The sequence below is a fragment of the Capricornis sumatraensis genome, chromosome 20 (assembly GCF_032405125.1).
Source record: "Capricornis sumatraensis isolate serow.1 chromosome 20, serow.2, whole genome shotgun sequence".
Taxonomy (NCBI): domain Eukaryota; kingdom Metazoa; phylum Chordata; class Mammalia; order Artiodactyla; family Bovidae; genus Capricornis; species Capricornis sumatraensis.
This window is the reverse complement of record NC_091088.1, coordinates 60833048-60860456: the sequence shown is the minus strand read 5'-3', so window position 1 is coordinate 60860456 and position 27409 is coordinate 60833048. Positions and strand designations below refer to the sequence as shown.

At 53.4% G+C, this 27409-nt stretch overlaps 3 protein-coding genes across 8 annotated transcripts; 1 reads left to right on the top strand and 2 right to left on the bottom strand.

Moving 5' to 3' along the window:
- Positions 1 to 262: 262 nt before the first annotated feature.
- GYS1 (glycogen synthase 1) lies at positions 263 to 15731 on the top strand. 3 transcript variants are annotated; one of them, XM_068991700.1, is made up of 17 exons: positions 263 to 528; positions 1972 to 2153; positions 4635 to 4826; positions 5737 to 5751; positions 5887 to 6054; positions 6295 to 6439; positions 7267 to 7384; positions 7682 to 7802; positions 8088 to 8194; positions 10264 to 10323; positions 10414 to 10492; positions 12037 to 12150; positions 12470 to 12596; positions 14260 to 14355; positions 14544 to 14707; positions 15149 to 15229; positions 15400 to 15731. In XM_068991700.1, exons 1-17 carry the CDS (start codon positions 411 to 413, stop codon positions 15718 to 15720), a joined length of 2208 nt encoding a protein of 735 aa, XP_068847801.1. In that variant the 5' UTR covers positions 263 to 410; the 3' UTR covers positions 15721 to 15731. The 3 variants fall into 3 exon arrangements, with proteins under 3 accessions (XP_068847801.1, XP_068847800.1, XP_068847802.1); XM_068991699.1 differs by lacking the exon at positions 5737 to 5751 and having other exon boundaries at positions 5869 to 6054; XM_068991701.1 differs by lacking the exons at positions 4635 to 4826; positions 5737 to 5751 and having other exon boundaries at positions 5869 to 6054.
- A 2539-nt stretch (positions 15732 to 18270) lies between these two features.
- On the bottom strand, positions 18271 to 19802 carry FTL (ferritin light chain). The gene is made up of 4 exons (XM_068992432.1): positions 19520 to 19802; positions 19207 to 19353; positions 18734 to 18859; positions 18271 to 18564 (listed from the first exon to the last, which is right to left on the bottom strand). The coding sequence occupies exons 1-4, from the start codon at positions 19619 to 19621 to the stop codon at positions 18412 to 18414; spliced, it is 528 nt and encodes a 175-aa protein (XP_068848533.1). The 5' UTR covers positions 19622 to 19802; the 3' UTR covers positions 18271 to 18411.
- A 3315-nt stretch (positions 19803 to 23117) lies between these two features.
- Positions 23118 to 27192, bottom strand: BAX (BCL2 associated X, apoptosis regulator). 4 transcript variants are annotated; one of them, XM_068992468.1, is made up of 6 exons: positions 27132 to 27192; positions 26495 to 26546; positions 26258 to 26404; positions 25738 to 25873; positions 23658 to 23762; positions 23118 to 23277 (listed from the first exon to the last, which is right to left on the bottom strand). In XM_068992468.1, the coding sequence occupies exons 1-6, from the start codon at positions 27163 to 27165 to the stop codon at positions 23173 to 23175; spliced, it is 579 nt and encodes a 192-aa protein (XP_068848569.1). In that variant the 5' UTR covers positions 27166 to 27192; the 3' UTR covers positions 23118 to 23172. The 4 variants fall into 4 exon arrangements, with proteins under 4 accessions (XP_068848569.1, XP_068848570.1, XP_068848572.1 ...); XM_068992469.1 differs by having other exon boundaries at positions 27158 to 27181; XM_068992470.1 differs by having other exon boundaries at positions 23150 to 23238.
- Between the last annotated feature and the right edge of the window lie 217 nt (positions 27193 to 27409).

Sequence of the window (27409 nt, the reverse complement as noted above, 5' to 3'; positions counted from 1 at the left end):
AGGCCAATCAGCTAGCGCAGCAGCAAACCCCGTTCACCCGAGTTCCCTTCAGCTGTGAGGCGGAGGTGGGGCCGAGCCGAGTGAACGCTACCCTGTCCACCAATGAGAAGACGCGGGAGCCCCGCCCCCAGGCGCAGACCAATAGCCTTGGCCGGGGGGCGGGCACCGCCTCCTGGTGGCCGCAAGGTTTCACTGCAGGAGTCCCAAGGGGTTCAGTGACGCTGCGGCTGCTTTGCAGCCCCGGTCTGACCGCTCCGGGCGGGGGTGCGGTCGTGCAATAGGAAGCCGAGGGCGGTGCGAGCTTCCCGTCGGGCACCAGCTACTTGGCCCGGGGCCCTGCCCAGTGCATTCCTTCGACACCTCCGGGGCCCCCACCGGTGGCCCCCCGGAGCCCTCTAACCGCGTCGGCCATGCCTCTAAACCGCACTTTGTCCATGTCCTCCCTGCCAGGACTGGAGGACTGGGAGGATGAATTCGACCTGGAGAACACAGTGCTCTTCGAGGTGGCCTGGGAGGTGGCCAACAAGGGTGAGCAAACCGAGCAGAGGGACCCGGACGAGAAGAGCAGGCGGGGATGAGGGCCCGAATATTGAGTAACAGCGAACGAGGCTTCATGGCATGATTCTGGGTCCTGGGCAAGGAGCCTGTGACTCCTGTGCCCTTGGAGAGGGGCTGGAGTTTGTCTCCTGGGCCCTGGAGGGAGGGGATGAGTCGCATAAGACGAAAGCAGCCTGGAAACCCAGGTCCTGGGTCCTAGGGGAGAGGGCGTTAAAATGAAAAAGACCACAGAGACTTGGGTCCTTGACAGGGAAGGAGATGCGGGGGGAAGGGTTTGGCACTTCAGAACTGTGGCCCTAGGTGGGGAAGGATCTTGGGATGTAACTCCGGATTTGAGAGAGAGCCCACTTGGAGATGGGATGCACGAATCATGGTGGGAGAATTTGGGGAACTGGTCATTTGAGAGTAAATATATGAGGAGGCTGGAGACCCTAATTCTTAGATCCTAGGGTGAGAGAGCGTTGGGGCCTGGAAGGCAGGGTTCTGAGTGCCTGAGCTCCGGATTCGGAGGAGTAGAGGAGCCTCCTCAGACACATGCGCGCTGGATTGGGGGAAGACTGGGAAGTCCTAAGTTGGTCAGGGGCTGGGCCCTGGGATGGGAGTGGCTGGGGGCCTGGATTTCTGGGTCCCAGGCTCCAAAGCGCCTGATGTTCTGGGTTTGGAGAAGGCTGGGGCAGGAAACCCAGGAACGAGGCAGTCTAGCTCCACAGAAGGAAGGAAGCTGGGATTTTGCATTACTGAGTTTTGGGAAAGAAACAGGAGCAGGGGGTGGCGGGGCTGCGGGTTTGTGCAGACACGAAGCCATGGGTCGCCAGGGTCCAGGCTCCAGGGGGTAAGGAGTCTGGAATGGAGTCATGGGAGGGGCAGGGCCATGCGTGCCTGTGTCCCCACGTGGGGAGAGAGAACTGGGAGACTGGTCGTCAGAGTCCCTGGCGGGTGAGGGGTGACAGCTCTGGCTTCTTTGGGACGACTGTGGGAACCTAAATGAGGCCATGAAGAAGGATTCTTCCTTATTGTGTCCTGGAGCCTGACTTGGAATTTAAACCCAGCTCCCTTAAGCTGGCAGTTCAAGAACCTGGACCCTGATAACCCTCGTCAGCTTCTGTCCTCCTCGGCCCCAGCCCCTAACTCTGTCACACCTGGGAGCCAAGGCCCCCAGTCTCTTCTCTTAGAAGTCCAGCCTGAACCCTCTTCTCCCTCCAAGTCCTGACCCCAGCCCCCTCCTCCCATCGACCCAGGAGTACCATCCATCAAGCCCCCCTCCCCTCCTCCCTGTGACCCTGAAGTGTGGGCTCCCAGTTCCCTCTTCCCTCTGAGCCAGAGGTCCGTGACTCCTGTGCACCCACGCCCCTCCCCAGGCCCCAGGTATGTGGCTCTCAGCTGGGGCCTGTCCTCATGTACTTGGGCCCACAGTGGGCGGCATCTACACAGTGCTGCAGACGAAGGCAAAGGTGACGGGCGATGAGTGGGGCGACAACTACTACCTGGTGGGACCGTACACGGAGCAGGGCGTGAGGACCCAGGTGGAGCTGCTGGAACCCCCGACGCCGGCCCTGAAGAGGACGCTGGACTCCATGAACAGCAAGGGCTGCAAGGTGGGGCATGGCCCGGCCGAGCGCTGGGTGGGGGCAGCGGAAGGAGGAAGAGCAGGGGGTGGACAGTCCCGGGGAGACAGGGAGGCCCGCACAAAAACTCAGGATGGCCCAGTACTTTCCCAGGCAGACATAGAGGAGGTAAGATTGACAGACACTCAGAGAGATCCAGGACTCTGTGAAGTGAGTGGGTGAACCCCCGGCTCTAGGACATTGGTGAATGAACACAGAGAGCAGGTACAAGGCAGACAGAAAGATGGTCCTAAAGAGGAAGAGGCCAAGATCCTCAGATGCAGAGAGAGGAAAAGAGCTAGATGGACAGATAAAACCTGGTGGGTGTGTGGTGGGTGTGGGGTGGGGGTGAGGCAGGAGGTCAGAGCAGTTGTTCTGGAGCCTGAAGTTCAAATTCATCTATGGGGACTTGCCTGGCAATCCAGCGACTAAGACTTTGCCTTCCAATGCAGAAGTTTGTGGGTTTGATCCCTGGTCAGGAAGCTAAGATCCCACATCCTTGGTTGCCAAAGAAACAAAACATAAAACAGAAACAATATTGGAACAAATCCACTAAACACTTTAAAAATAGTTCACACACACAAAAAATTCACCTTCTCTGCTTCCTCCTGTGTGACCTTGACTGATGAGCATTGCTGATAGCATCCACCATAGAGATTTCTTGGGAGGATGAAATAGCTCATAAAAGGTCTTCAACCCAGGTCCTGGCATGCAGTTCACATGTCTGTGAGCTATTATCTTTGTGGTTATTATTATCACATCATTATTACTTAAAACAGCTTGCAGAGTGAGGTGGGCAGGTAAACAAACAAGAGAGCCGATGGAGACATGCTGAGTGTCCCCAAAAGTGATGGTTTCCCAGTGGTTAGAGCAACAGGGAAACAGAGTCTAGACAGGGAAGAGAGGTAGCCTGATGTTTTAGAGAGAAGGGTCTCAAAGGAGAGAGGAAGGTGGGTAACTGAGGAAGAGAGGCAGGCAGACCCAGGGGACAGAGTTTCAGATGAGTGGAGTCAGGAATTAAAAAGAGGAGGGGGAAAATAAAAAATAAGAAAGAGAAGGGGGAGAATGCCAGGCACCTAGTGAGCACTGAGGATGAGAACAGAGGTTAGGCCCGAAGGCAGCAGGGCTGAGGCATAGACAGGTTGGGTTCTGGGAGGGAGGGAGAAGTATAGGCTTGCCTTCATTCATTCACCGCCTCTGGTTTGGGATGGGGTCTGGAGTCCAATCAGGAGGGGCTGTGTCCCTAAGGAACCCTAGGGCGGCCCAGTCCCTCCCCCAGGGCAGCTGCTATCCACGTGCTGGGGGCCTAAGAATAGCCCCCCCAGCGAAAGGGCAGACAACAGCTGGGAGGGGGAGGGAAAAGCCACGTTGGGAGGAGTAGGGTGGCTCAGCCGGATGGAGGTGTGGCAGCAGGCCCAGAAGCTGGGCCACAGGAATCTGGAGGAAGCCAACAGATCAGAGAAACATGGCAGAGGGCAGAAATCCAACCTGGAGGCTTAGAAACACAGCAGTGGTAGCCCCCAAGGTGTGGAAAGTGGGTGGGCAGTATTAGATAGAAGGCTGCAGAGTATAAGATGGGCTGGGGGCAGGGGAAAGAGGAAGCAGGTGATGTATAAGGTGAAAGAATCAGAAACAAGGCAGCGAGAAGGGTAAAAGCAGTGGCCAGTGACCCACAGAAAGGAAAGCTGATGGGAGAAAGCCGCTTGATGACTGGTGGGAGAAATGTGGCAGCGGACATAGAAACAAGGCAGCGGGTTGGAGAAATGATTAAGTGAGTAAGTGAAGTCACTCAGTTGTGTCCGACTCTTTATGACCCCATGGACTATAGCCTACCAGGCTTCTCCGTCCATGGGATTCTCCAGGCAAGAATACTGAAGTGGGTTACCATTTCCTTCTCCAGGGGATCTTCCCGACCCAGGGATCGAACCCAGGTCTCCCGCATTGGAGGCAGATGCTTTAACCTCAGAGCCACCAGGGAAGATTGGAGAAATGATTAGCAGGGTGGATAAACAAGGCAGTACGGGGCACGGAGGCAGGACATGCGCAGTGTGGGTTATAAGTAGTGAAGGGCGACAGCCGTTATAGCAACTAAGCAAGGGGGACTTTCCTGGTGGTGCAGTGGTTAAGACTCCACACTTCCCACGCAGGGGGCACAAGTTCAATCCCTAATCAGGAACTAAGATCCCACATGCTGTGCAGTGTGGCAAAAATAAACAAAAAATTTGAAAAGAAAGAAAAGAAGCATGGAATGGGGAGAGGTGCCGCAGCCGAGATGAGAAAAGACTATGGGAGGAATAACTAACAGCAAATGGAGAAATAAGGCCATGGGTGAAAAACTGGCGGATAAACAAGAAGAAAGTAGAAGAACCCAGGCTGTGAGCCCGGACGTCCGCCTGGGGGTGGGAGAAACACAGATGCTGTGACCAGACACAGGTGCCCACAACCCTAAGCCTTCCTGTGGTCCCCCTGCAGGTGTACTTCGGGCGCTGGCTGATCGAGGGGGGCCCCCTGGTGGTGCTCCTCGATGTGGGGGCCTCAGCCTGGGCCCTGGAGCGCTGGAAGGGGGAGCTATGGGACACATGCAACATCGGGGTGCCCTGGTACGACCGGGAGGCCAACGACGCCGTCCTTTTCGGCTTCCTCACCACCTGGTTCCTGGGTGAGGTAGGCCCCACTGTCAGTGCCTGTGTCCCTCCTTTTGACCCCAGGTCCCAAATTACAACGGCCATCAGTCCCTGGCCAGAGGGTTGCCAGGTGGTCGGAGGGTGGTTGGTGTCTCTTCTGCCCGAGCATTCTGGGAATTGTAGTCCTTTAATCCAGGGATTAGATCTAATCTTTGGGAACATAGACATCCAGGGGCCTAGATTCTTCTTTCTTCAGAGAGCCAATCTCAACTCCAGATCATCCACTCCAGTCTTCCAAATATGGAAATTCCAAGCTCCTAGCTCTAGAGGAGGCTGGCTTGACGGGAAGGCTCACCCCAGGGAATTCGGGGAGTTGTAATTCTCTCATCCTATATTGGGCTATGCTATGCTATGCTATGCTAAGTCACTTCAGTCGTGTCCGACTCTGTGCAACCCCATAGACGGCAGCCCACCAGGCTCCCCCGTCCCTGGGATTCTCCAGGCAAGAGTACTGGAGTGGGGTGCCATTGCCTTCTCCGATGTTGGGCTAGACTTGGCTTTCAGATGGGGCCCCGGATGTTTAGGAATCCCCAGCCTATCTGAGAACCAGGAAGCCTGTTACTGACCCTCTGTTAGGTTTTAAAAGACTCAAGATGCTTTTTTTCCCCCATACCTTGGGACAAACAGTTTATAAACTGGCTGCTTCTAGGGCATCCTGGGAGTTGTAGTCCTTCAGCAAGTATTGGGTACAGGTCTACTCTTGACTGCCATAAAGGGTCTCCAAGAATTGTGTTCATGACCTGGGGAAAACTTTGGTCTTACCAATTCACCTCTGCTGGGACTTAGAAGATTGGTCAAAAAAACAGTTCCCATAAGCCTCTGGGGCTGAGGTCAGCTAGTCCAGTGGCCTCAGGGATTGAGAGGTCCTTGTCTGATGGGGATTGCAGTAGGTCACCACCCACTCTGTGCAGTAGTGGGGGTAAGTTTACCGCTCTCCTACTTCCTCATCTATGTGGGGGAATCACTGGTTGTCTTCACAAAATACATGGAGACACACCGGCCCTGTCTCTACTGCCCCACAGTTCCTGGCCCAGAGTGAGGAGAAACCGCATGTGGTTGCACACTTCCACGAGTGGCTGGCAGGTGTCGGGCTCTGCCTGTGCCGCGCCCGGCGGCTGCCCGTGGCTACCATCTTCACCACCCACGCCACGCTGCTGGGGCGATACCTGTGTGCCGGGGCCGTGGACTTCTACAACAACCTGGAGAATGTGAGCTGGGAATGTGGCAAATGGGGGTTGACAATGTTACAAGACAGCCCAAAGCTGTCTTCAGAGCCCAAGGGGATCAAGTTCTCTCTTCTGGGACCCAGGAGTCCAAATCCCCAGTCCTTTCCACCCTCAGACCCAGGAGTCCCAGCTTTCAGCCCCCGTCTCCCCCAAGACACTGGAGACCGGACCTTCTGTCTTTCCCCAGTCCTTCTAACCTGATCACCCTTTCTGCCTGCCCAGTTCAATGTGGACAAAGAAGCAGGTGAGAGGCAAATCTATCACCGCTACTGCATGGAGCGGGCCGCAGCCCACTGCGCTCACGTCTTCACTACTGTGTCCCAGATTACCGCCATCGAGGCTCAGCACCTACTCAAAAGGAAACCAGGTAGGAAATAGGCTGGGGACCATAGATGTAAATGAGGTAGTCTATGCCAAGGCCTGTACCAACCTTTTTTTTTTTTTTGGTGTAAAGAGCAGAGAACTACAACTCCCAGAAGGCCATAGGTTGCTGGCCTGAATATGAGGCTGCCTGACTGTATACCCTAGAGACTAATGGGAGATGTAGTTTCTTTAATTTCAGAAATGATAAAATTCTTTTACTGACTAATATAGATATTGGTCTTACAAAGAGGAAGGAGGTTCCTTGGATTTTGTTTTTGAGAAAAGCAGTGTTGGATCCAATTCTTCTTTCCAAATTAGAGCATCTGTTGTCAGTGGGTGCAAGGCCTTTGGCTGGACAGCTCCTTATATTCCTGGAATTTTACCCCAGGAGCTGGTGGGGGTTATAGTTTTTCAATGACACACTTTAATTTCTATGACAATAGCAAACAGTTGGGGCCGTAAAAGAGGCCTGAAGGTAGAAAAACAGGATGGGGATATTGATTCATTCCCCCAGCTCAGGGTAGCATAGGGGAAACAAAAGAACTACAACTCCCAGAAGCCTTGTTGCTGATCTGTTCCCTGTTTAGTTAACCATTCTCAGGGGCTGATGGGAATTGTGGTTAGGCTTCTGAAATAAGCAAGAAACAGTATTGGGAAAGAAGGTGTCTGAGTGGTAGGGCAATTGGGTCACTGCAGGAACTCACAGAGGAGCTATGGAAACAAAGACATTGTGAAAGGAAAGGGGTCTTTCCTTCATTTATTCATTCAGCCACATTGATCTGAATGAAGAAATGAAGAAATGAAATGTGGGACCTTCTCCCCCAATCCCAGATATCGTGACCCCCAATGGACTGAATGTGAAGAAATTCTCTGCCATGCATGAGTTCCAGAACCTCCATGCTCAGAGCAAGGCTCGAATCCAGGAGTTTGTGCGGGGCCATTTTTATGGGTATGTAGGCCAGATACTTAGGTCTTGAGAGGAGGGGGTTGGGAGCCCAGACTCCTGGGGCCAACAGAGGGGAGAGCTGAGGGCTCAGTCTCTTGAGTTCTTGAGCACCAGCACAACGGCTGAGTATTTAAGGAAATCCCTGTCTAAGGAGAAGAGAACCACAGTTCCCATGATGAGTTCCCATGATGCCTGTGTCCTAAGATGTTCTTTGCCCCTGTGGCTTCTGGGGTTTGTAGTTTTGAGGCTGGGGTGTGTGGGTGAGGGTCTTGGCTTCACCCTGGGTTGTGGCTTCTTTAGGCACCTAGACTTCAACTTGGACAAGACCTTGTACTTCTTCATTGCTGGCCGCTATGAGTTCTCCAACAAGGGGGCCGACGTCTTCCTGGAGGCCTTGGCCCGGCTCAACTATCTGCTCAGAGTAAGGCCTGGGCTGCGAGGGGTCAAAGAGAAGGAGAATGGAGACCTGGGAAGGTGGGGGCAGGGAAACCTATGCATAAAATGGGACTGTGGGGATGACTCAGAGAAGATCAGAGTCCCAGTGGGGACGGCAACTCTGTCCTATATCCCTGACAGGAAGGGGCATGGCAAGGCCCTAGCGGTCTTGAGGGGTGGAAAAGGATGGGTGTCTCAGCCTTCTCCCATGTGACCCTCACTCACACACACATACACACACACACAAGGCCCTCCCTTTCCTCTGCCCCAGGTGAATGGCAGCGAGCAGACGGTGGTCGCCTTCTTCATCATGCCGGCTCGGACCAACAATTTCAACGTGGAAACCCTTAAGGGCCAGGCCGTGCGCAAGCAGCTTTGGTCAGCAGTCCTTGGCCCAGCGTTTCCTGCGGCTCCCATTCCCATCTGCGTACTTTGGGTCCCCGGTTTCTCCCGGGGTCTCAGTTTTGTCATCTGTAACATGATCAACCCATCCCTGACCTGATTCCTAGCAGAGTCACTTGCTTCAGATGTGTCCAGCCCCAGGGTATATGAAGTTGCAGTCACAGGCAGGGTGAATGTGACATAGCAGGACCAGGGCTCTGATATCCAACCAGTGAGTTCAGCTCACGCCCCTGTCCCACTCTGGCTTTGTAACTTGAGGCCAAACTCAGCATCTCAAACCTCCCTCTCTTCCTTCCTTCCTTTTCTTGGCTGTGCTGGGCCTTCATTGCTGTGCATGGGCTTTCTCTAGTTGTGACGAGCAGGGGTTACTCTCTAGTTTCGGTGCGTGGGCTCAGTAGTTATAGAGCTCCCGCTTATTTGCTCCGTGGGGTGTGGAATCTTCCTGGACTAAGGATTGAACCCGTGTCCCCTGCATTGTGCCATATACGGTCATGGGAGTGAAAGTCACTCAGTCGTGTCCGACTTTTTGCGACCGCATGGACTGTCCATGGAATTCTCCAGGCCAGAATACTGGAGTGGGTAGCCTTTCCCTTCTCCAGGGGATCTTCCTGACCCAGGAATTGAACCTGGGTCTCCTGCATTGCAGGCAGATTCTTTACCCACTGAGCTATCAGGGAAGCCTTCTTTTTTCTTTTAATATTTATTATTTATTTGGCTGCCTTGAGTCTTAGTTGCAGCACACCAGATCTTTAGCATGTGAACTCTTAGTTGCACAAGCCTCAGTTTCTTTTTAATTAATTTTTTTATTTTTGGCTGCACCTGGGTCTTCGTTGCTGCACATGGGCTTTCTCTACTTGTGTTGAGCTGGGGCTACTCTTGAGTTGAAGTGTGCAGGCATCGTGTTGCAGTGGCTTCTCTTGTTGCAGAGCACGGGCTCTGGGGTGCACAGGCTTCAGTAGTTGTGGCTCGCAGGCTCTCGAGCGTGGTGTCAGTAATTGTGGTGCACAGGTTAGTTGCCTGGGGCATGTGGGATCTTCCTAGACCAGGGATTGAACCTGTGTCCCCTCCATTGGCACGTGGATTCTTAACCACTGGACCATCAGGGAAGTCCAAGCCTCAGTTTCTTCACCTGTAAAACCCACTCACTAGTCATTGGTTGGCTATTCCTTGAGCTCCTACTGTGTGCCAGGTGCTGTTCCAGGCACTGTGAACACAGTTGTGAACCAGAAAGATAAAATCCCTGCCCTCATTAAGTTCACATTCTAGAAAGTTCTATAGAAAGTGCTCTGGCCAAAAAAAAGAAAGAAAAAAGCAGGACTGGGATATGAGATGGGGTTGTTCTGACAGGTCACAGTGAGAAAGTACCAGCAAGTAGAGACCAAGAGAGGAAATGAGGGAGAGAGCATTGTGTATATCTGGGGAACAGCGTTTCAGGCAGAGGGAACAGCAAGTGCAAAGGCCCTGGGGCATGTTTGAGAAACAGCAAGGAAGCCAATAGGGATGGAGCAGAATGCCCTAGGGAGATGGGGTAGAAAATGAAGCCAGAGCTCTGAGAGGACCACGAACAGAAGAATGTCAATGACATTGTAGGGTAGCACTTGGCTAGTTTTACTTGTGTCCATACATTCTCCCCTCTCAGAACGTAATTTTCCCTTTTAATAAAATGGGCTTAGGATCGCTAGCACAAATCCTAATAATAGCTGACATTTCTGGAAGGTTCACTGTGTGCCGGGCACTGTGCATTTTTTGTCATGACCTCATTGAATTCGCACTGCAAACCTTTGAGGTTGCTTCTATTTTTATCCCCATCTGACAGATGAGTCACCGAAGTCAGAGAGGGAAGGCCATCTGTCCCTGGTCACACAGCTGATGCAAGGCACAAGGAAGCCAAGCCTTCTAGGACCTGATTCCCCGAGTCCCCATCCTCCAGCCCAGAAACCCCCAGGGCTTCTCTCTGCTCAGACCTCAACTTCCCAGCTGCCCCAGAAGCCTAACAGTGAATGGCAGCTGGTCTCTATGTAATGTTGTCGCTCTGCTTCCTCCAGGGATACGGCCAACACAGTGAAGGAAAAGTTTGGGAGGAAGCTTTACGAATCCTTGCTGGTGTGAGTGCCCTGCCCTCAGCCCTGCATCCTCCTGGGCTCTAAACCCTCTCGTCACCCATGCCCAGATGCATCCCCCTGCTCGCCTTACAGGGGAAGCCTCCCAGACATGAACAAGATGCTGGACAAGGAGGACTTCACTATGATGAAGAGAGCCATCTTTGCCACGCAGGTATGGTTTGGACTCCTGAGTCGAGAGATGGCGATTCCCAGCAGCAGCCCCTGAGGCAGACTGCCATGTTAGCTCTGACCCCAGAGATGGCTGGGAGTTCTGCTTTATCGCCAAGCCCTTATTCCAGGAATCAATTTTGAAGTCAGAAGGGTGTGAGCTGACAGGTATAACTTCAATTCCCAGAAGCCTTTAGGGTAGCCTGCTTTCCCACAGCTTATTCTGCCACAGAGGCTGCTGGGAGTTGTAGTTCCTTTGAGTCCTTGGGGACTCCATGAACAAAAGGTAGAGGGGACCTTAGACTAAAGTCAATAATGAAAGTGTTAGTTGCTCAGTTGTGTCAGATTCTTTGTGAAGGTCACCACAAAAGGAGAACTACAACTCCCTGCTGACTTGGGCTTTACTGCCGGCTACTTCTATCTCTTCCCTCAGAGGCTGCAGGGAGTGGTAGTTTTGTTGGTCCTCTGGGGGTAGACTGGGGTCAGCTGAAACACTCCTTGAAGAACATTGAAAATTCTCAGCAGTTGGTGTTTCTTCTCCCACTGGTTGTTTCTAAGTTCCCAGATAGCCCACTGTAGCTTCTGTACATACTTGGGGTTAATTAGAGGGATGGGAAACCTTAGAGAAAATTGGCAGCCACAGAATGAGAACTACAACTCCCAGCAGCCCCTGGGGCTTTTTGCTACCTTGACTCTCCCTACCCCCAGAGACTTCTGGGAATTAGAGTTCTTTTCTTCTCTGGAATCGGGTTTTTGGTATCTGTAGTCAGTGTTGGTGATCCATTATCTGGGGAATGGAAACCAAGACAGCCAAGTTGCTCAAATAAGATGTGACCTGTTTTTGGCCAAACTATAATTTCCAAAAGTTCCTAAGGCAGTGGGTCTCACTGAGGATGTTTCTGCCATGAGGCTGCTGGGAGTTGTAGTTTCCTGGGCTCCTGGAGTCAGTAAACGGAAGATGAGTAGATTTTTTAATGAGAGGAATGATGGGACAGCTGCAAAGAACTATACATCCCAGCAGTCCCTGGGACTGCTATCGCACTAGCTCTGTCTTCCTCTAGTGACTCATGGGAACTGTGGTTTCTTTTGAGAGTGGGGTTTTGACGGTGGAGGTGGAGAGGAGATCCAGGATTTTCATAAGAAAACTGTAACTCCCAGCAAGCAGCCCCTGAAAGGCACAGTCTCTGCCCCCATCAATTGCTGGGAGTTACAATCCCTTTGGGTTTCTTTGGTGACAACCCAGAGTATAGAACAAGTTTAGCTACAATTCCCTGTATTCTGTGAGGCATGTTAACCCTGGCTCTGGCTCAAAGACAGCTGAAGATTATAGTTTCTTTTCAGCTCATGGTGGTTAAAGGGAAATGAAAACCTTTACAGATAGAGCCAAGTAGGAAATCTACCACTCCTGGTAATCTTCTGGGTTTGTTGCTCCACAACCTGGTGAGAATTGTGGTTCCCTTAGATCCCCAGGATCAGCATGGCTTATGGGGAAGGAGGGAGCCCTCTGGCCCTCGCCTGACCCCACACCCCGCCTTGTGACCCCTACAGCGGCAATCTTTCCCTCCTGTGTGCACCCACAATATGCTGGATGACTCCTCAGACCCCATCTTGACAACCATCCGCCGAATCGGCCTCTTCAATAGTAGTGCTGACAGAGTCAAGGTGAGCGCACTGGCCAGGGTGGGGTTGAGCAAAGTTGAGGGGAGTGGTTTAGGAGGAAGAGGTGTGATATGGGGGATGGAGCCTGGCCCTCATGTTCCCTATCTCCCCTAGTTTATGAAAGGACTGCAGTGTTTAGAAAGAACCTTTGCTTCCGAGGCAGACAGCCTTGGATTCCTATCTTTGTCCTGACACTGACTTGTGTGGCTTGGGTCAAGTCTTGCATCCTCTCTGAGCCACCAGGGAGCACCCTGGGAGCTCCCTCCACCCAGGGAGGAGCTAAATAAGGTGCTCAGGCTGAGCCCTTGTTTCCCACTGCCAGGTGATTTTCCACCCGGAGTTCCTGTCCTCTACGAGCCCTCTGCTCCCTGTGGACTATGAGGAATTTGTCCGTGGCTGCCACCTTGGGGTCTTCCCCTCCTACTATGAGCCTTGGGGCTACACACCAGGTGAGTTCAGCATCTGGCATGATCCTGAGCCAAGGGACTCACCCTCCCTGAGCTCCAAGCTCCACCCTTGCGAAAGAGGAACAATGGGAACAGTCTGTTCATGTGTTTCTGTGACACAGCAGCTCACGTGATGAGTAACTAGAGGGCTGATGTCAGAATTCACACGTGATTTCTCTGTTTGCTACTGTTCGGTTTCCACAAACAGCAACAGCTTAAATGCACAGTTTGCTAACAATCCAGCTACTTTCATATGTTTTTAAGGCAAAATAAATACCACATTTGCTGTAGTATTTCTTCAGTGATGAGTAATTTGACAAATCTTTTAAACAGTGCTTATGTGATGATTAGGAAACTTGCCAGTTTCGTTTTCATCCACGGTTAAAACGATGTGACCAGCCCCAACCCTATTTTTCCCATGGTGGTGGTGGTTTAGTCACTAAGGTGTGTCCGACTCCATGGACTATAGCCTTCCAGGCTCCTTTGTCCATGGGATTCCCCAGGCAAGAATACTGCAGTGGGTTGCCATTTCCTTCTTCAGGAGATCTTCCCAACTAAGGAATTGAACCCAGGTCTCCTCCATTGCAGGCAGATTCTTTACCCACTGAGCTAAAAGTGCTACCTCTAGCCTCTATTTTTTTTTTTTTAAATAAGCCTTGTCATATGTAGTGCCTACTTTTGCAGCTTACAGATATTTTTAGAAACACTTACATAGAATGTATAATAAACTCCTTGAAGCATTTCTCAGCATTATTTTAAGGTAGTAAATGAGGTATAGAAGGTGCTCTGCACACAGGGTTAGTAATAATGAGAGATCTTATCTTACCTCCTATCAAAACAGACTATGGGGACTTCTGTGGTGGTCCAGTGATTGAGGTTCCTGGCTTCCTATGCAGGGGGCACGGGTTCCATCTCTGGTTGGGGAACGAAGATCCCACATTCCGCACAGTGTGGCCAAAAAAAAAGCAAAAGAACAAAACAAACAGACAACAAAACAGTCTATGAAGCTATGAAAACCAAAACAGTGTAACCTTGCTCAGCAAAGTATCTTACAGGTTTTAAGGATTCATTAAAATGGTCCACACTGGCCCAGAGTACCTGGGCTCAATAAATTAGCATCCTTATTGCCCAGTTATAGACTTTTTCTTACCCTGAGCCCTTGGGCAAGTGAATTCCCTTTTCTGGACCTCTTAGCGTCCCCTCTAAGAAATGGGGACTATCACTCCTGGGCTAATGCACAGCTTGATTTTTCGGGCCTCTGATTTGCTCAGCACAGCACCCGGCACTTGTTAAAGGCTCCAGTAGAGGGCGCGATTGAAGCTTTTATTGGGATTTAAGACAAGGCAATGGCACCCCACTCCAGTACTCTTGCCTGGAAAATCCCATGGACGGAGGAGCCTGGTAGGCTGCATTCCATGGGGTCGCTAAGAGTTGGACATAACTGAGCGACTTCACTTTCACTTTTCACTTTCATACATTGGAGAAGGAAATGGCAACCCACTCCAGTGTTCTTGCCTGGAGAATCCCAGGGATGGCGGAGCCTGGTGGGCTGCCGTCTATGGGGTCGCACAGGGTCGGACACGACTGAAGCGACTCAGCAGCAGCAGCAGCAAGACAATACTGTAAAGACGGAAAGTAAGCAGACCTTTCTCACACCTTCCCGCAGCTGAGTGCACGGTAATGGGTATCCCCAGTGTCTCCACCAACCTCTCCGGATTCGGCTGCTTCATGGAGGAACACATCGCAGACCCCTCAGCTTACGGTCAGCGTCTGGACTGAGAACCGAAATTCTTGAATACTGGGAAAGAGGGGCGTGGACTCTGGAGCCACTAAAAGGAGGGAGTGGACTCCTTTGTCCCAGTGGGTGGGAGGCCTCCTGGTCCTCGCAGAGTCCCAGAAAGAATGAAGGTTTCAGTCTGTTCTCTGAGACCCCCGTCCTGGCCCCGACAGGTATCTACATTCTGGACCGGCGATTCCGCAGCTTGGATGATTCCTGCTCGCAGCTCACCTCCTTCCTCTACAGTTTCTGCCAGCAGAGCCGAAGGCAGCGCATTATCCAGCGGAACCGAACGGAGCGCCTCTCTGATCTTCTGGACTGGAAATACCTAGGCCGGGTATAACTCCCCTCCCTGTCCTCTGCCGGTGAATCAATCACTTCCGGCTCTGGGTGTCTGATTCCCCAAGCCTCGAAAGCGGACACAAAGGGCACGCTCTCTTTTTTTGTAACACTTGCTGTCCCTTTAAGAAACTAACGTCCAGAAGATACCTGGGTTGGAAGTTCTCTATTTGCATAAGGGTGTGGCCAAAGATGTACCTGATTGGAGAATCCCAACCCTCTTAGTGGGTGTGGCCCAGAGACTGTCCATTCACAGCCCTGCTTATCTACATAAGGGGTGGAGCCTCGGACGTGATTGGCCTAGAGGCGAACTGGAAATTGCCGGGCGTGTGCTTATCTGATTGAAGGTGTAGCCAGGACTCACCCAGCCGCCAAATCTCGGGGGGCAGGGTCTGCTCCTGCCCCCTGATGCCCACCCCGCTTCTTTCCCTCCAACAAGTACTACATGTCAGCGCGCCACATGGCGCTGGCCAAGGCCTTTCCAGAATACTTCACCTACGAGCCTCACGAGGCTGATGCGGTAAGTGGATCCAGAGGTCCCTCTGGTGGGCCAGGAGCTAGAAAGGGGGTTTGGGGGTGAGGTGGGGTGTCCCTCCTGGAGTCGCAAGGCCTCAGGGACGTTGGACGCCCAGGCTGGCTGTAGGGAGCCTCTGCTCACTCTGCGGTTTGTGTCCACACCTCCGTATACAGACCCAGGGCTACCGCTACCCACGGCCAGCCTCAGTGCCACCATCACCCTCGCTGTCGCGACACTCCAGCCCGCACCAGAGCGAGGATGAGGAGGAACCCCGGGACTTACCACCGGATGAAGATGGCGAACGCTACGACGAGGACGAGGAGGCCGCCAAGGACCGGCGCAACATCCGCGCGCCCGAGTGGCCGCGCCGCGCCTCCTGCACCTCTTCCACCGGGAGCAAGCGCGGGTCGGTGGACACGGCGCCCTCCAGCTCAGTCAGCACCCCCAGCGAACCCCTTAGCCCCGCCAGCTCCCTGGGCGAGGAACGCAACTAAATCCCCAACCTCACACTATCCTATCCCGCCCCCACCTCCCCCCCCCCCCCCCCCCCGCCCGCCGCCTCCAACCCTGCCTCCCTTATCCAGAGAATGGATGTGGAATGGCGCTGTCTCAAAACTTCACTCCAGATCTTCAGCCCTCTGTGGGGTCCACAACCCCGCCTCCTCTGCCATATACTCCAGCCCCTCTAGCCCCACTCTTGGAATCCCCAACACTCCAGTATCCACAACACTGTGCCTTTCTTGTGCCCTGGAGTTACCCCCCACCCCCCACCCCCCACCCCGGCCGTCCCAGAGGCCAGGGATCTGCCATTGCCCTGTTGTGGTGCCAGAGGTTTTCACAAACCTGCTCTGTTGCCTTTTATGCTGGGGCTCCTACAATCCCTTGCATTTACTAATTCTACAGCAAACAGAGTCTGCCACGTGCAGGCCTGGCCAGGACGCCACGGAGCACTGGAAACCATGTGGCATCCCTGCTAATGAGACAATCAAGTCCAGAGCTGGCGCTCTTTCAGGGACTTAACTGAGTGCAGGTTCTCTATTTCAACTCCAGAACTCGGGCTCCAGGCCAGTGCAGTCCTGTTTACTCTGAGGGAGCCTTCCCTGGGGTGTCCAACTCTGCCTGGAGGATCCCTCCACCCCAACTCCCTTCTTTCTCTGCACTTTGGCCAAGCAAGTGGGGGCAGAACCACTTGGCTTCTCATTCCTACTGGAGAACACTGTCTTGGTCTAGATGCTTTTCTGGCCTTTTCTGGACCAGACCCTACTCCTCCTTCCCTGAATCTGAATTCCCCCATATCTCTAGACTCCTGTGGCTTTCAGGGAATCCCTCTGCTGAGGACCACTGGCTGTCTTCTCCTGCACCCTCCCCCAAACAACCCTCAACCGCTAGATGCTCCATGAAACCACTGGGTTCTGGGTCCCAGCTGCTGATTCTAGAACCCCCCCTCTGTGCTGCATCCTGGTCCCATCCCCCTGGTCTAGAATTCAGCCCACTGGATTCTAGAACCTCCATATTTACCTCACCTCGAGGTTCTTCCATCCCCAAGCTGTCCCCTGCCCCCAGCTTTGGTGAAAGAGAGGGGCGCCTCATGTGTGCTGTGCTGTGTCTGCTGCACTTGGTTTGCAGTTGGGAGGGGAAGGCAGAAGGGGTGTGATTGAAGTGTGTCCAGAGATGAAAAAAATACATCTATATTTAAGAATCTCAGGTCTAGTCTGACATGAGGGCTTGGTGGACCTGAATCCTGGTCCCGCCCTCCTCTTCCCCCACTCCTCTTTATTCCTATTCTTCCCCCTGCCCACGGCTGGGTCCCCGTTCCCTTGTCTCACTCTGTCTTAGAGATTTGGCTTGCCATTGGATTCCACTGTTATTTCAAAGGCACCTCTCTTGTTTTAGACTCGACTTTAAGTGGCCAAGTTGCCTCAAGCTCTTTGGCAGAAAGGGGCTGTCCCTGGAAAAAGGATAGCCATGAGCCATATGTGGCTATTTAAATTCCTCAGTAGCACTAGTCGTATGCAAGGGTGGCCACATGGCTACCCTATGGGATAGCAAGATAGAGTACATTTCCATCATTGCAAAAAGTTCTGTTGGACAGCACTAGTTCAGACCATGTTTCTACTAGGGACTCTGGCCTCTGCACTTTGGCCTTACTGTCCCCTGGATGGCTATTTTTGGAAAAAAAAACTTTCAGTTATAATCTTCCCTAGGCTACATGTGCATCTCCAAACCAATCGCTTTTCAGGGGAGTAGAAAGCTCTGGTTGTTTGAATTTGGATGTCTTATCTTCCTTCTGTTAGCCACTGTTTGCACCAGACACCAGAAGTCCCCTCCCCCACCAGCAGAAAGGGCATGGTGCTTGTCTACCAAACAGGACGGGGTAGGGGGGTCAGCTTTTGTCCCCATTCCCCCCCACCCCGCCCCTGCTTGGACTTCACAGCTGCCTGCTAAGGCATCAAGCTTCTATTCCCATTTGGACAATTTCATAGTGCTGAGCCCTAAACCCTGGCTCAGTACCTGCTTCGCATGATGTACTCTCAGCTGCTCAGACCCACAGGCCGGATTCTACCTATCATGTGCCTTGAATTCCACACAAACAGCCTTTGGAGGTCAGATCTGGCTGTGCATCCTGATTACCATGGGTAATTTACACAGTAATTGTCTCAAGTCACCCACATAAAGGAGCTGGCAATTCTATTAATACTGAACCTCCCAGAATTGAACCACAGACAGTAACTTTCAGAGCTCCACAAGTGCCTGGCAACATAACTCATCTGAACCAGTTTCTAGTTACTGATTAACAGCTGTCTGCTTCTAGTTACCAACCCCAGGTTTTACCAAACTCTCCCTGGAATCTGGGCTCTACCCTTTTAGGAAGGGCAGTTAACAGCCTAGTGAAGCAGAGAACCTACTACTGCAACACCCCACAGGTGTTATGTAACCGAATCGACTCCTTTCTCCCTTGCCAGCCCAGGCCAACCAGCTTTGTGAAAAGAGACCCCACCTTTTCCCCACCATGATACACACACAAAACCAGGATATGCTGCAAAAAGCTTTATTGTTTCCATTTGGTCCAAGGCTTGAGAGAGGGCTCCAGGGTGTTAAAAAGCTGCCTAGTGGCTGCAGAGAGGGGCTTCAGGCAGCCCTGATGTTAGGTGGGTTCTTCAATGGCCACTGGTCTCCAGAAGCTCCTAGTCGTGCTTGAGGGTAAGCCTTTCGAAGAGATACTCGCCCAACCCAGCCTGGGGACCAGCCAGCCTGCGGAGGTTGGTCAGGTGGTCACCCATCTTCTTGATGAGTTTCACTTCCTCATCTAGGAAGTGGTTCTCCAGGAAGTCACAGATCTGAGGAACAGAGAGAAAATGTTGCCACTTACAGATCTAATAATGGGACAGATCGGGCAGGGAGGCTCAGAAGGACATCTGCTCATCCAAATGGTCAGTGCTTAGTTGGAATGTAAGTATCATTCTGGGTAAGGTCTTTGGATGGGCAGACGTGAAAGGAGATACTTACGTGGGGGTCTCCGCGGGCAGAAGCCAGGCCATGCAGATCCAGCAGGGCTTGATTCAGGTTCTTCTCTACGAGAAGGGCGGCTTCCATAGCATCCTGGGTTTTACCCCACTCATCTTGAGATGGCTTCTATACCGAAAACAGAAATGGTTCAGTACTAGCCACTCTAGAAAGGACTAAAAACTGATATTCCAGTAGTTGCCAAAGTAAAGGGTTTAGCCAGAAAAAAAAGTCGAAGAGCGTGTATATTTCATCCTCCGTATCCTACAAACTACACGTCACAAGACAACACACGTTGCGTCCTGGACCGCCACGTCTTGGGTGAACGGTTGCGCCTCCATTTCCAGCCATAACAACCCATACAAGACTGAACTCAGTCTCCCAAGAGCCTATGCAGTACCCAAACCGCTACAGTCAAGGGGTCTCTAGCGCAGGGGCTGTTGGGAGACGTAGTCCGCTGCCCACACACTATTTACCTGCACGTCCAGGAAGAGGGCGCGGCCGCCACGCTGGTTTTGCAGTTTCAAGAGACGCTCCGCGCCCTCGCGCTTCTCCTTGGCCAATTCGCGAAAAAAGTGACCCACTCCTTCCAGGGCCACATCGTCGCGGTCGAAATAGAAGCCCTGCAGGAAGAGATGGCGGGAACAATGGTAAGCAGGAGGCGAGGCCAGGCAACCGGACTCTGCCTTCTGACTATCGAAGGGGACAAAGAAGGCCAGCGCGTGCGCAGAGGGCCGGAGGTGCACAGCTGAGGGAAACTTGGGCTGGGGTCGTCTTGGGGAACCTCACCAGAGAGAGGTAGGTGTAGGAGGCCCGCAGTTGCATGTTAACCAGGCGGTTGACGGCGGCCTCCACCTCGGTAGAATAATTCTGACGAATCTGGGAGCTCATGATTGGTCGGTAATAATAAGGAGTTAAAAAATGGTGGCTGGTCCCGGTGATCGCGGACAGCTGAGTGGCTGACTCCGGAGGTTGCGACTGGAAAAAAGGTTGGAGGGTGGTCGGAGGCTGGAGCAAGGGGCGTCCCTGGGTCTGTTCCGTCCAAGCACTGTTGAAGCAAGAGACAGATCCGCGGGGCCGCCGAGCGCACTTCAAAAGCCTGTGGACAAGGCGGCTTCTTTTATAGCGCGCGGGCCCTCGGAAGTGGGGCGGTCAGGGAGAGCGGTCGGCCAATCTGCGGTGGCGGGAGGCGGGACCTAGTGCCCGCGAGTGACCAATCAGGAGCAGATGGGGCTTCCAGCTCCCCGCCCCGAGGTGGGAAAGTCACGCGCCTGTACCAGGAGGGAGTTGTGAAATGGGAATTGGGGGGCTGCGGGTTTTCGCAGTATGCAAAGGTTTGGGGGCTAATTCTGGGAATCCAAGGGATTCTGGAGGGGTCTCGCTGATAGGTGAACAATTAATGAAGACACTGGGAGCCCTGCAAAGTAATGATCCCTGGGTTCCCCGGGGTGTCACAGGAAAGTAAGCTGGATTCTGGCGTGTCAGAGCATGGACGTTACTGGAACCCCGGGGGTTCTTTATAGGTGCGGAAACCTCCAGAAGACTGGAAATTGCTCTGGGAGATAAGAAGGTCCCCGGAGCAGTGAGAAGTTTGGAAAAGTGTGAGATGATATTTCTGGAACCCCAAGGACCTGGAGCCTTGGGGTTCAAAAGTCGGGGGGAGTTTCTGCAGCTTTAGAGTTCAGTGGAAGTCCATATTTTTCTGGAAACTTCCTGGGGAAGGTCTTTAGACCCTGGAGGTGATCTGCACGATTAAGAATACAGCTGTAGAGGCCTGGGGTTCAGCCTCAGAGTGGGGAGGGGAGGAGATGTTTCTGAAAGCCTTGTAAGGGCTTTTTAAAGAGGTCAGGAGTCTTGGAGAATCCTCTGGAGCCCTGGGAAGATAAGCCACTAGGAAAACCTAGGGGCTATTTTAGGAGCCCCTCTTTTTACTTCTGGGAACTGAGTTTGGGAGGGGGTGAACTGGAACTTTGTAGGGGGGGTTCTCTCTGAGACTGGGATTTCCTGAAGATTATTTTGAGGCAGCTAGAAACAGAATTCTTTTTTGGCTCTGAAGTAACCTCTCTGAAGTTGTCCCTGTCTTGCCTGACACATTCTTCAAGATCACAGAGAAGCCCTGGTTCCTGGGTAAACAAGAAGGGCCTGGGAACCTGTGGATGGATGTCTGTCTTCAACCAATGGACGTTTTTAAAGTATATCTGGGCCAGGCTGGTGCCTGTGTGGCAGATCTGGTTCACAACAGGACTCTGCCCTCAAGGAGCTCCCCATTGTTGGGGGAAAAGGAGAAACAAAGACCAGAATTTGACCCTCTGTAAGTGCCCTAATGGAGCCAGCTGGCGGGCTGGGGCAGAAAGCTGAGGCCACAGGGGTGTTGGGGGCAGAGGTCAGGGCCCCTCCTGGCAGAGAAGTTTCTCCAAGCAACTTGGGCAGGGTACCCCTTGATCAGGGGGAGGCCAGTCAGGCTGGTATCTGGGGTCCTCAAGGGGTGTCTTGGCCCAGAGCCAGACTAGCAACCGTGCTGAGTCATGCTGAACTCAGCTCCGGAAGGGGCTCCGGCAGGGGGGCCGGGTGAGGCCGGCTCACTGACCTCATCTCCTGGGGGGTGTACTGCAGTCTGGCTGGGACCCAAGTCTGGCCGCCTCCCCCAAGGTGCTGCCCTGAGTGTGCTTTGTCTCTGAGTCTTACTGTCTTTTTAGTTCCCTTGATGATTTCCCTGGGCTCCTGCCTGTGTCCATATTGTCCCCTCTCTCTGGGCGGTGACTCAGTCTCCCCTTACAGCTACTTTTTCAGACCTCCATCTCTCCCCTCTCTGGGTGTCTCCGAGGAAAGCCTGTGGGGGAGGGGCAGTTGCCCCAGGCACACAGTCACAATGGGCCCTGAGTTATTCATTCACCAAATTGCATACCTCAGCCCAAAGACCTTTAGCCTCAGCCTAAAGGAGCAGTGACCTGGAAAGTGCTCCCAGGTGGAGGGAGAGGAAGGGTGTGATAAAGGTGATCTGAAGCAGGACTGTCGGAGAGGGATTGGGGGATGAGGGAAGACTGGAGACCCAGGGAGACAGGGACAGAGAGACAGGGGGCCTCAGAGAAAGGCAAAGACAGACACAGAGGGGGACAGAGAGCCAGAGAGATGACAACCAACTCTGATTATCCCAGTGACCTTATTCTCCGTAATCCTCTTTTCAGATTCCCCTTCTTTTTAAAAATTGTATTCGTTTATTTTTGGCTGTGCTGGGTCTCCCTGGCTGCATGTGGGCTTTCTCTAGCTGTGGCAAGTGGGGGCTACTCTCTAGTTGTGTGCGGGCTTCTCATTGGGGTAACTTCTCTTGTGGAGAACGGGCTCTAGAGCACGGGTTTGAGTAGTTGCGGCTCATGGGTTTAAGGCTGTGGAATCTTCCCAGAGCAGGGATCGAACCCATGTTCCCTGCATTGGCTGGTGGAGTCTTAACCACTGGACCACCGGGGAAGTTCTTTTAAAAGAAAACTAATTGCTTAGCTGCACCAGGTCTTAGTTGACGACATAGGATCTTTGTTTCAGCAGAGAGATCTTTTAGTTTGGGATCTATTAATAGTTCCCTGATAAAGGATTGAACCTAGCCCCCTGTATTGGCACAGTCTTAGCCACTGGCCGGCCAGTGGCTCTTCCTGAGCTCAACATCTTCCCACAGGCTGACTCCTGTCCAGAAGGCACAGGGCCAGACCCCAGACTCCTCCCCCCAAAACCTGTCCATCTCTGCTCATGTCCCTCCTCCACCCAGACAATTCTTGTTCAGGCCTCCTCCAGAGCCTCCCTTGGACCCTCTCAGCCTCCTCAGCCATCCAACCTCCAAGGGCTTTCCCAAAAGGCCTGAGCCCTACCCCTGTCCTCCCGAGGCCTGCACACCTGCTTCTTCCCCAATTGTCCTCCTCAGTAAACGTACAACTTCCTGTAGTCCCATGTGGTGGAAGCTTCCGGGCCCTAGTTCCTGGGGTTCAGGAGGCTTGCTTTGCACCCTGCTGCCCTGACCTCCACACCCACCAAGCCTCTGTCAGGCTGGGGCCTGGCCCAGGGCTGCCTCCAACACAACACCCTGGGCTGTGACAAGGACACGGGTGACTCAAGTCGCCTCGGTTCCCCTCAGGACTGTGGGCTCCTTGAAGGCAGAGCCACGATTTAACTCACCACTGACCCACAGAGGGCACTGGTTACCCTCAGAAAAAGATGGGTCAGCGCATGAAGCCTGGTCTCCTGCGACAGCCAGGAAGCAGGCCCAGTGACTCAGACTCCAAAGTGTGGTCCGAAAGAGGTTTATTGCACCCAACCCCCCCAAGACCACTCCTCCCTACCCTGCCCCACCCCAATAATTACAAAAGTAAGAAAAACTCCCATGGCCCCCAAATCCACCTCCCCCCCTTGAAAAATGCCATAATTTATGCAGAAAAAGTCCAAGGCAGTTGATGGCCTCAGCCCATCTTCTTCCAGATGGTGAGCGAGGCGGTGAGCACTCCAGCCACAAAGATGGTCACCGTCTGCCATGTGGGTGTCCCAAAGTAGGAGAGGAGGCCGTCCTGGGGACAGGGACAGCAGGCACTTCAGCGACTCAGCCAAGGGGCAGCCCCTGGGCCAGCACGTGAGGGGTCAGAGGGCACAAGAAGGGACAAGGGCCTATGAGTGGGGGAGTTAAAGGATTATCATAGAACTTGAGGGATTCCAGAGGAATTGGAGGGAGGCACCAGGGAGGGCAGCGAGGCATCATGGCAGGGGTCACTAGGAGGTCGGAGGTCATGAGGAGGTCAAGGGTCATGGACAGGTCATTGGGCACCCTGTGAATCAGGGGTTGATCAGACATATGACCCCAAAGTGGGGAAGGGGGCACTCCTGTGGTGGGCACAGGAAGGCCCAAGGGCCCCAGAGGAGCAGGGGAATGGGATGGGGTTAGAGGTCTCACCCAACCACCCTGGTCCTGGATCCAGCCCAGCAGCCGCTCTCGAAGGAAGTCCAATGTCCAGCCCATGATGGTCCTGATCAACTCGGGGACCTTGGTGCACAGGGCCTGTGGGAAGTGGGGTGGGCCTCAGGGACTGAGCCTTGTCCCTACTGCCTGGGGCCACTGGCCCCCAGCCTCCCTTCTCATGCTCTGTCTCCCTCTTGCCCTACTGTGGTCTCTTTTCCACTTAGTCAGAATAAGCCTCATAAACTGTAATATGGGTCTTGTCCCTGTCACCTGCCCTGTTCATAAACCATCTTATGGCTCCCTGGTACCTCTGGGATGAACAATCAAAAGTGCAGCTTGGCCCACAAGGCCCTATATGAAGGCTCTGACTTGAACACATCCCAGTTTTCCTCTTGGTTTCTGCACCTGATTGCCCTTCTTCCACATCTTAATTCCCACCAAATTCTTCACCTGCCTCAGGACCTTGGCACATGCTGATTCTTCTGCCTCAACAGCCCTCAACCTTTTCCATTCACCCCTCAAAGCTCAGGTCTAATGTCACTTCCCCAGAGAGGGCTTTCTGATCTTCAGGCCATGTAAGGCCTGACACCCCCCCATACCCATGACCTACTCTTCAACTTCCTTAACTTTCCTTCTCATCCTTTATCTCACTGCTTCTCACCTGTTGTCCCCAGCTCCATATAGAGCCCTCCTACCACCCTGACTGCATCCCTCTCACCTCTTACATTCAAGCCCCATCAGCTCAATCTTGCGAACACATGAAGGAATCTACTTCCCCACCTCCATTGCTGCCGCCTGAGTCATCCATTATAGGACTATTATAGGTACCCCTCATCAGCTTTCCAGGTTTTGCTTTTGTGCCTCAGGATCCCTTTTTCTACTCACAATGGCCAAAATAATTTACTGGGCCTCCCCTCCCCCAATATTTTATCATGAGAATCTTCAGAGAAACAAAAAGAATTTCACAGTCAACAAGCATATACACACAACCTAGATTCTACAATTAACATTTTGCTGTCCTTGCTAGACAGGAAGAGACGGTTAGATGGCATCACTGACTCAATGGACATGAGTTTGAGCAAACTCTGGGAGACAGTGAAAGACAGGGAAGCCTGGCATGCTTCAGTTCATGGGGTCACAAAGAGTTGGACACAACTTAGCAATTGAACAACAACAATCCTTGCTAGAAAATTCTTTTCTGCTTATAAATCGGGTCACCTCACTCTTGTTTAAAACCAACCAATCACTCTTGCTACACTCAGAGTAAAGCTGGCTGATCTTTACAGAGGCCCACAAGACCCCTTGAGATCTGCCCTCATCACTCACCTTCTCCCTCTCCTTACTCTGTTCTAACCACGTGGGCCTCATTGCCCTCAACACACCAGGCTTGGTCCTACCTCAGGTCCTTTGCATGTGCTGCGCCCTCTATCAGATACATTTTCCCCCATCTTTATATATATCACTGCATCTTTCTTGTCGTTCCATCTTAGGCTTTAATGTCACCTCGTCTGAGAAGTGGTCTTGTGGCTCCCTTGCACAATCATGTCACCAGAGTTTACTTTGCTCAGCAGTCATCATACAACATGGGCTTCCTCAGAGCAGGGACCTAACCTAGTTCTGTTCTGCGTCCTGGGTGCCAAGTACAGGTCACACACATCATAAACCCAGTAAATGTTTGTTGAATGAATGTGTGTGTATGTGTGGGTCGCTCAGTTGTGTCTGACTCTTTGTGACTCCGTAGACTATAGCTGGCCAGGCTCTTCTGTCTATGGAATTTTCTAAGCAAGAATATTGGAGTGGTTTGCCATTTCCTTTACCAGGGGATCTTTCCGACCCAGGGATCACACCTCGGTCTCCTGCATTAGCAGGTGGATTCTTTACCGTCTGAGCCACTAGGGAAGCCCATGCTGAGTGAATAAATACATGAATGAAAAAGTTGATGAGCGGCCCATAGCTGACTCTCTCCGTTCCCTCTGTGGTTTCTGGGCTGTCCCGAGGGGTTGACCTCATGACTCCCAGGTCCTCTTAGGCCTGAAGGGAGCCTCCCTGGGCTTAGGGCCCTGCAGCTGCCCACCTTGAGCACCAGTTTGCTGGCAAAGTAGAAAAGGGCGACAACCCGGCCCCAGTTGAAGTTGCCGTCGGAAAACATTTCGGCCGCCACTCGGAAAAAGACCTCTCGGGGAGAGTCTGTGTCCACGGCTGCGATCATCCTGTAAGACAGAGGAGAGCCAGTGTTGGGGAGGGAGGATCAGGCAGAGTGTGGCAACTCTGGTGTCCACCCAAACCGGAGATAAAACCCGAGACCTGAGCCAGGCTGAAATCAAAAGAGGCTATCGTGGGGGAAAGCCACAAGATGGAAACTGGGGAAAAAGACTCCATGAAGGAGAGTGTCAAGATCCCAGGGCACAGGAAGGCTGGGAGTCCAGAGTGCTGAGTTGAGTGATGGGACCCTGGACCCTATGGGTCTGAAGGAAAAGGGGGCGGTGGGGCTGGACTCCAGCCTCCCAGTGGAAGTGGGGGTTGGGAGCTGGGACTCCTGGGTTCTGAGAGAGAAGGGGCCAAGTCGCTGTACTCCTGGGTCCCAGGGGCCACACCTCTGCAGCTCCATGTTACTGTCCAATTCATCTCCAATGCGCTTCAGACACTCGCTTAGCTTCTTGGTGGATGCATCCTGGGGCACCTGCTCCAAGCCCAGCTCGGGTGTCTCTCCCCCCATTCGCCCTGCTCGATCCTGGATGAAACTAGAGTGGGAACAGAGTTGCGGGGATGCAGAATCAGAATGGGGTCTCGTTCCTCAAATCCGTTCCGCAATAATCAGACCTCAAACTCACCCCTGAAGCAAAAGGGCCCCTGTCTTCATGATCTGCTCAGAGCTGGTGGGCCCTAGAGGAGAAAGGAGGGAAGAGGTGCCTGGACTCTTGGGTCCTAGGAGGATCCAAGGAACTGGAGTGGCTCCTGATCTCTGGGGGAGGACAACGCTAGGGGGCTCTGCATTTCTGGGCCCCTCATAGATAAAGTGAAGTGGGAGCCCAAGCAACTGAATCCCCGATGAAGAAAGAAGCAGGGGTCCTGGGCCTGTTATCCTTCATTCTTCCCGGGGCGGGGAGAGGAGGCTAAGGGAACACTTCACGGGTCCAGACCCCTGGCCTGAGGCGACTGAGGGGAGACGCGCCCCTCCCACCAGGAAGTGGTGCCGGCGACAAGCCCGGGCCTGCCCCCGGGGCTTGGATTATGGGGTTCTCCCGCTCCTTGGGGGTCAGAGAGCACCAGGCGGGAAGGGATCGGGATGCGGAGGCCGGAGAGCCGGGGACCCCCGGGGAGGGAGTGGGTGGAGGTTGGCAGCGCCGGACCCGGGAGTTTCTATGCCGGAGTGCTTGGCGATCGCACGGCCCCACACCGGCAGGAGGGATCGTGGGGTCGGTCGGCTGGGGGCTCGCCCTCCCCCCGCCCGTCTGCCTCCCGCCTCACCCCCGCCTCTGGGTTGCTCCCCGGACCCGTCCATCACCGCCGCTCCCGCCGCCGCCTCTCGCCGGGTCCGCCCGGGCGGCCGCAGCACGCCCCTGGTCACGTGAGCGCCCCGCTGAGCGTACGTCCTCTCACGTGACCGCCCCTCAAAATGGCCGCAGCGCGCCTCTGCCCCGCAGGGCTGCGCGGAGTCGGCACCGCACCTGCCTCACCTGCTCTTGGAGGGCTCGGCCCCTGTCACGTGACTGTCCAGTCTGCACTTCCCTTTAGGAACTGGTCGT

Excerpts from the sequence above, each read along its gene's own strand:
- FTL (XM_068992432.1), bottom strand. The coding sequence starts at position 19,621 with ATGAGCTCCCAGATTCGTCAGAATTATTCTACCGAGGTGGAGGCCGCC. Across the intron at positions 19,354-19,519 it reads CCTACACCTACCTCTCTCTG|GGCTTCTATTTCGACCGCGA; the intron begins GTGAGGTTCCCC and ends CTCTTCCTGCAG. Across the intron at positions 18,565-18,733 it reads CTGCCCGCGGAGACCCCCAC|ATCTGTGACTTCCTGGAGAA; the intron begins GTAAGTATCTCC and ends TCTGTTCCTCAG.
- GYS1 (XM_068991699.1), top strand. The coding sequence starts at position 411 with ATGCCTCTAAACCGCACTTTGTCCATGTCCTCCCTGCCAGGACTGGAG. Across the intron at positions 7,385-7,681 it reads GTGCGGGGCCATTTTTATGG|GCACCTAGACTTCAACTTGG; the intron begins GTATGTAGGCCA and ends TGGCTTCTTTAG. Across the intron at positions 10,324-10,413 it reads CTTTACGAATCCTTGCTGGT|GGGAAGCCTCCCAGACATGA; the intron begins GTGAGTGCCCTG and ends CTCGCCTTACAG.
- BAX (XM_068992468.1), bottom strand. The coding sequence starts at position 27,165 with ATGGACGGGTCCGGGGAGCAACCCAGAGGCGGGG. Across the intron at positions 25,874-26,257 it reads AGTAACATGGAGCTGCAGAG|GATGATCGCAGCCGTGGACA; the intron begins GTGTGGCCCCTG and ends TCTGTCTTACAG. Across the intron at positions 23,278-23,657 it reads TCCAGGACCAGGGTGGTTGG|GACGGCCTCCTCTCCTACTT; the intron begins GTGAGACCTCTA and ends CCCTGTCCCCAG.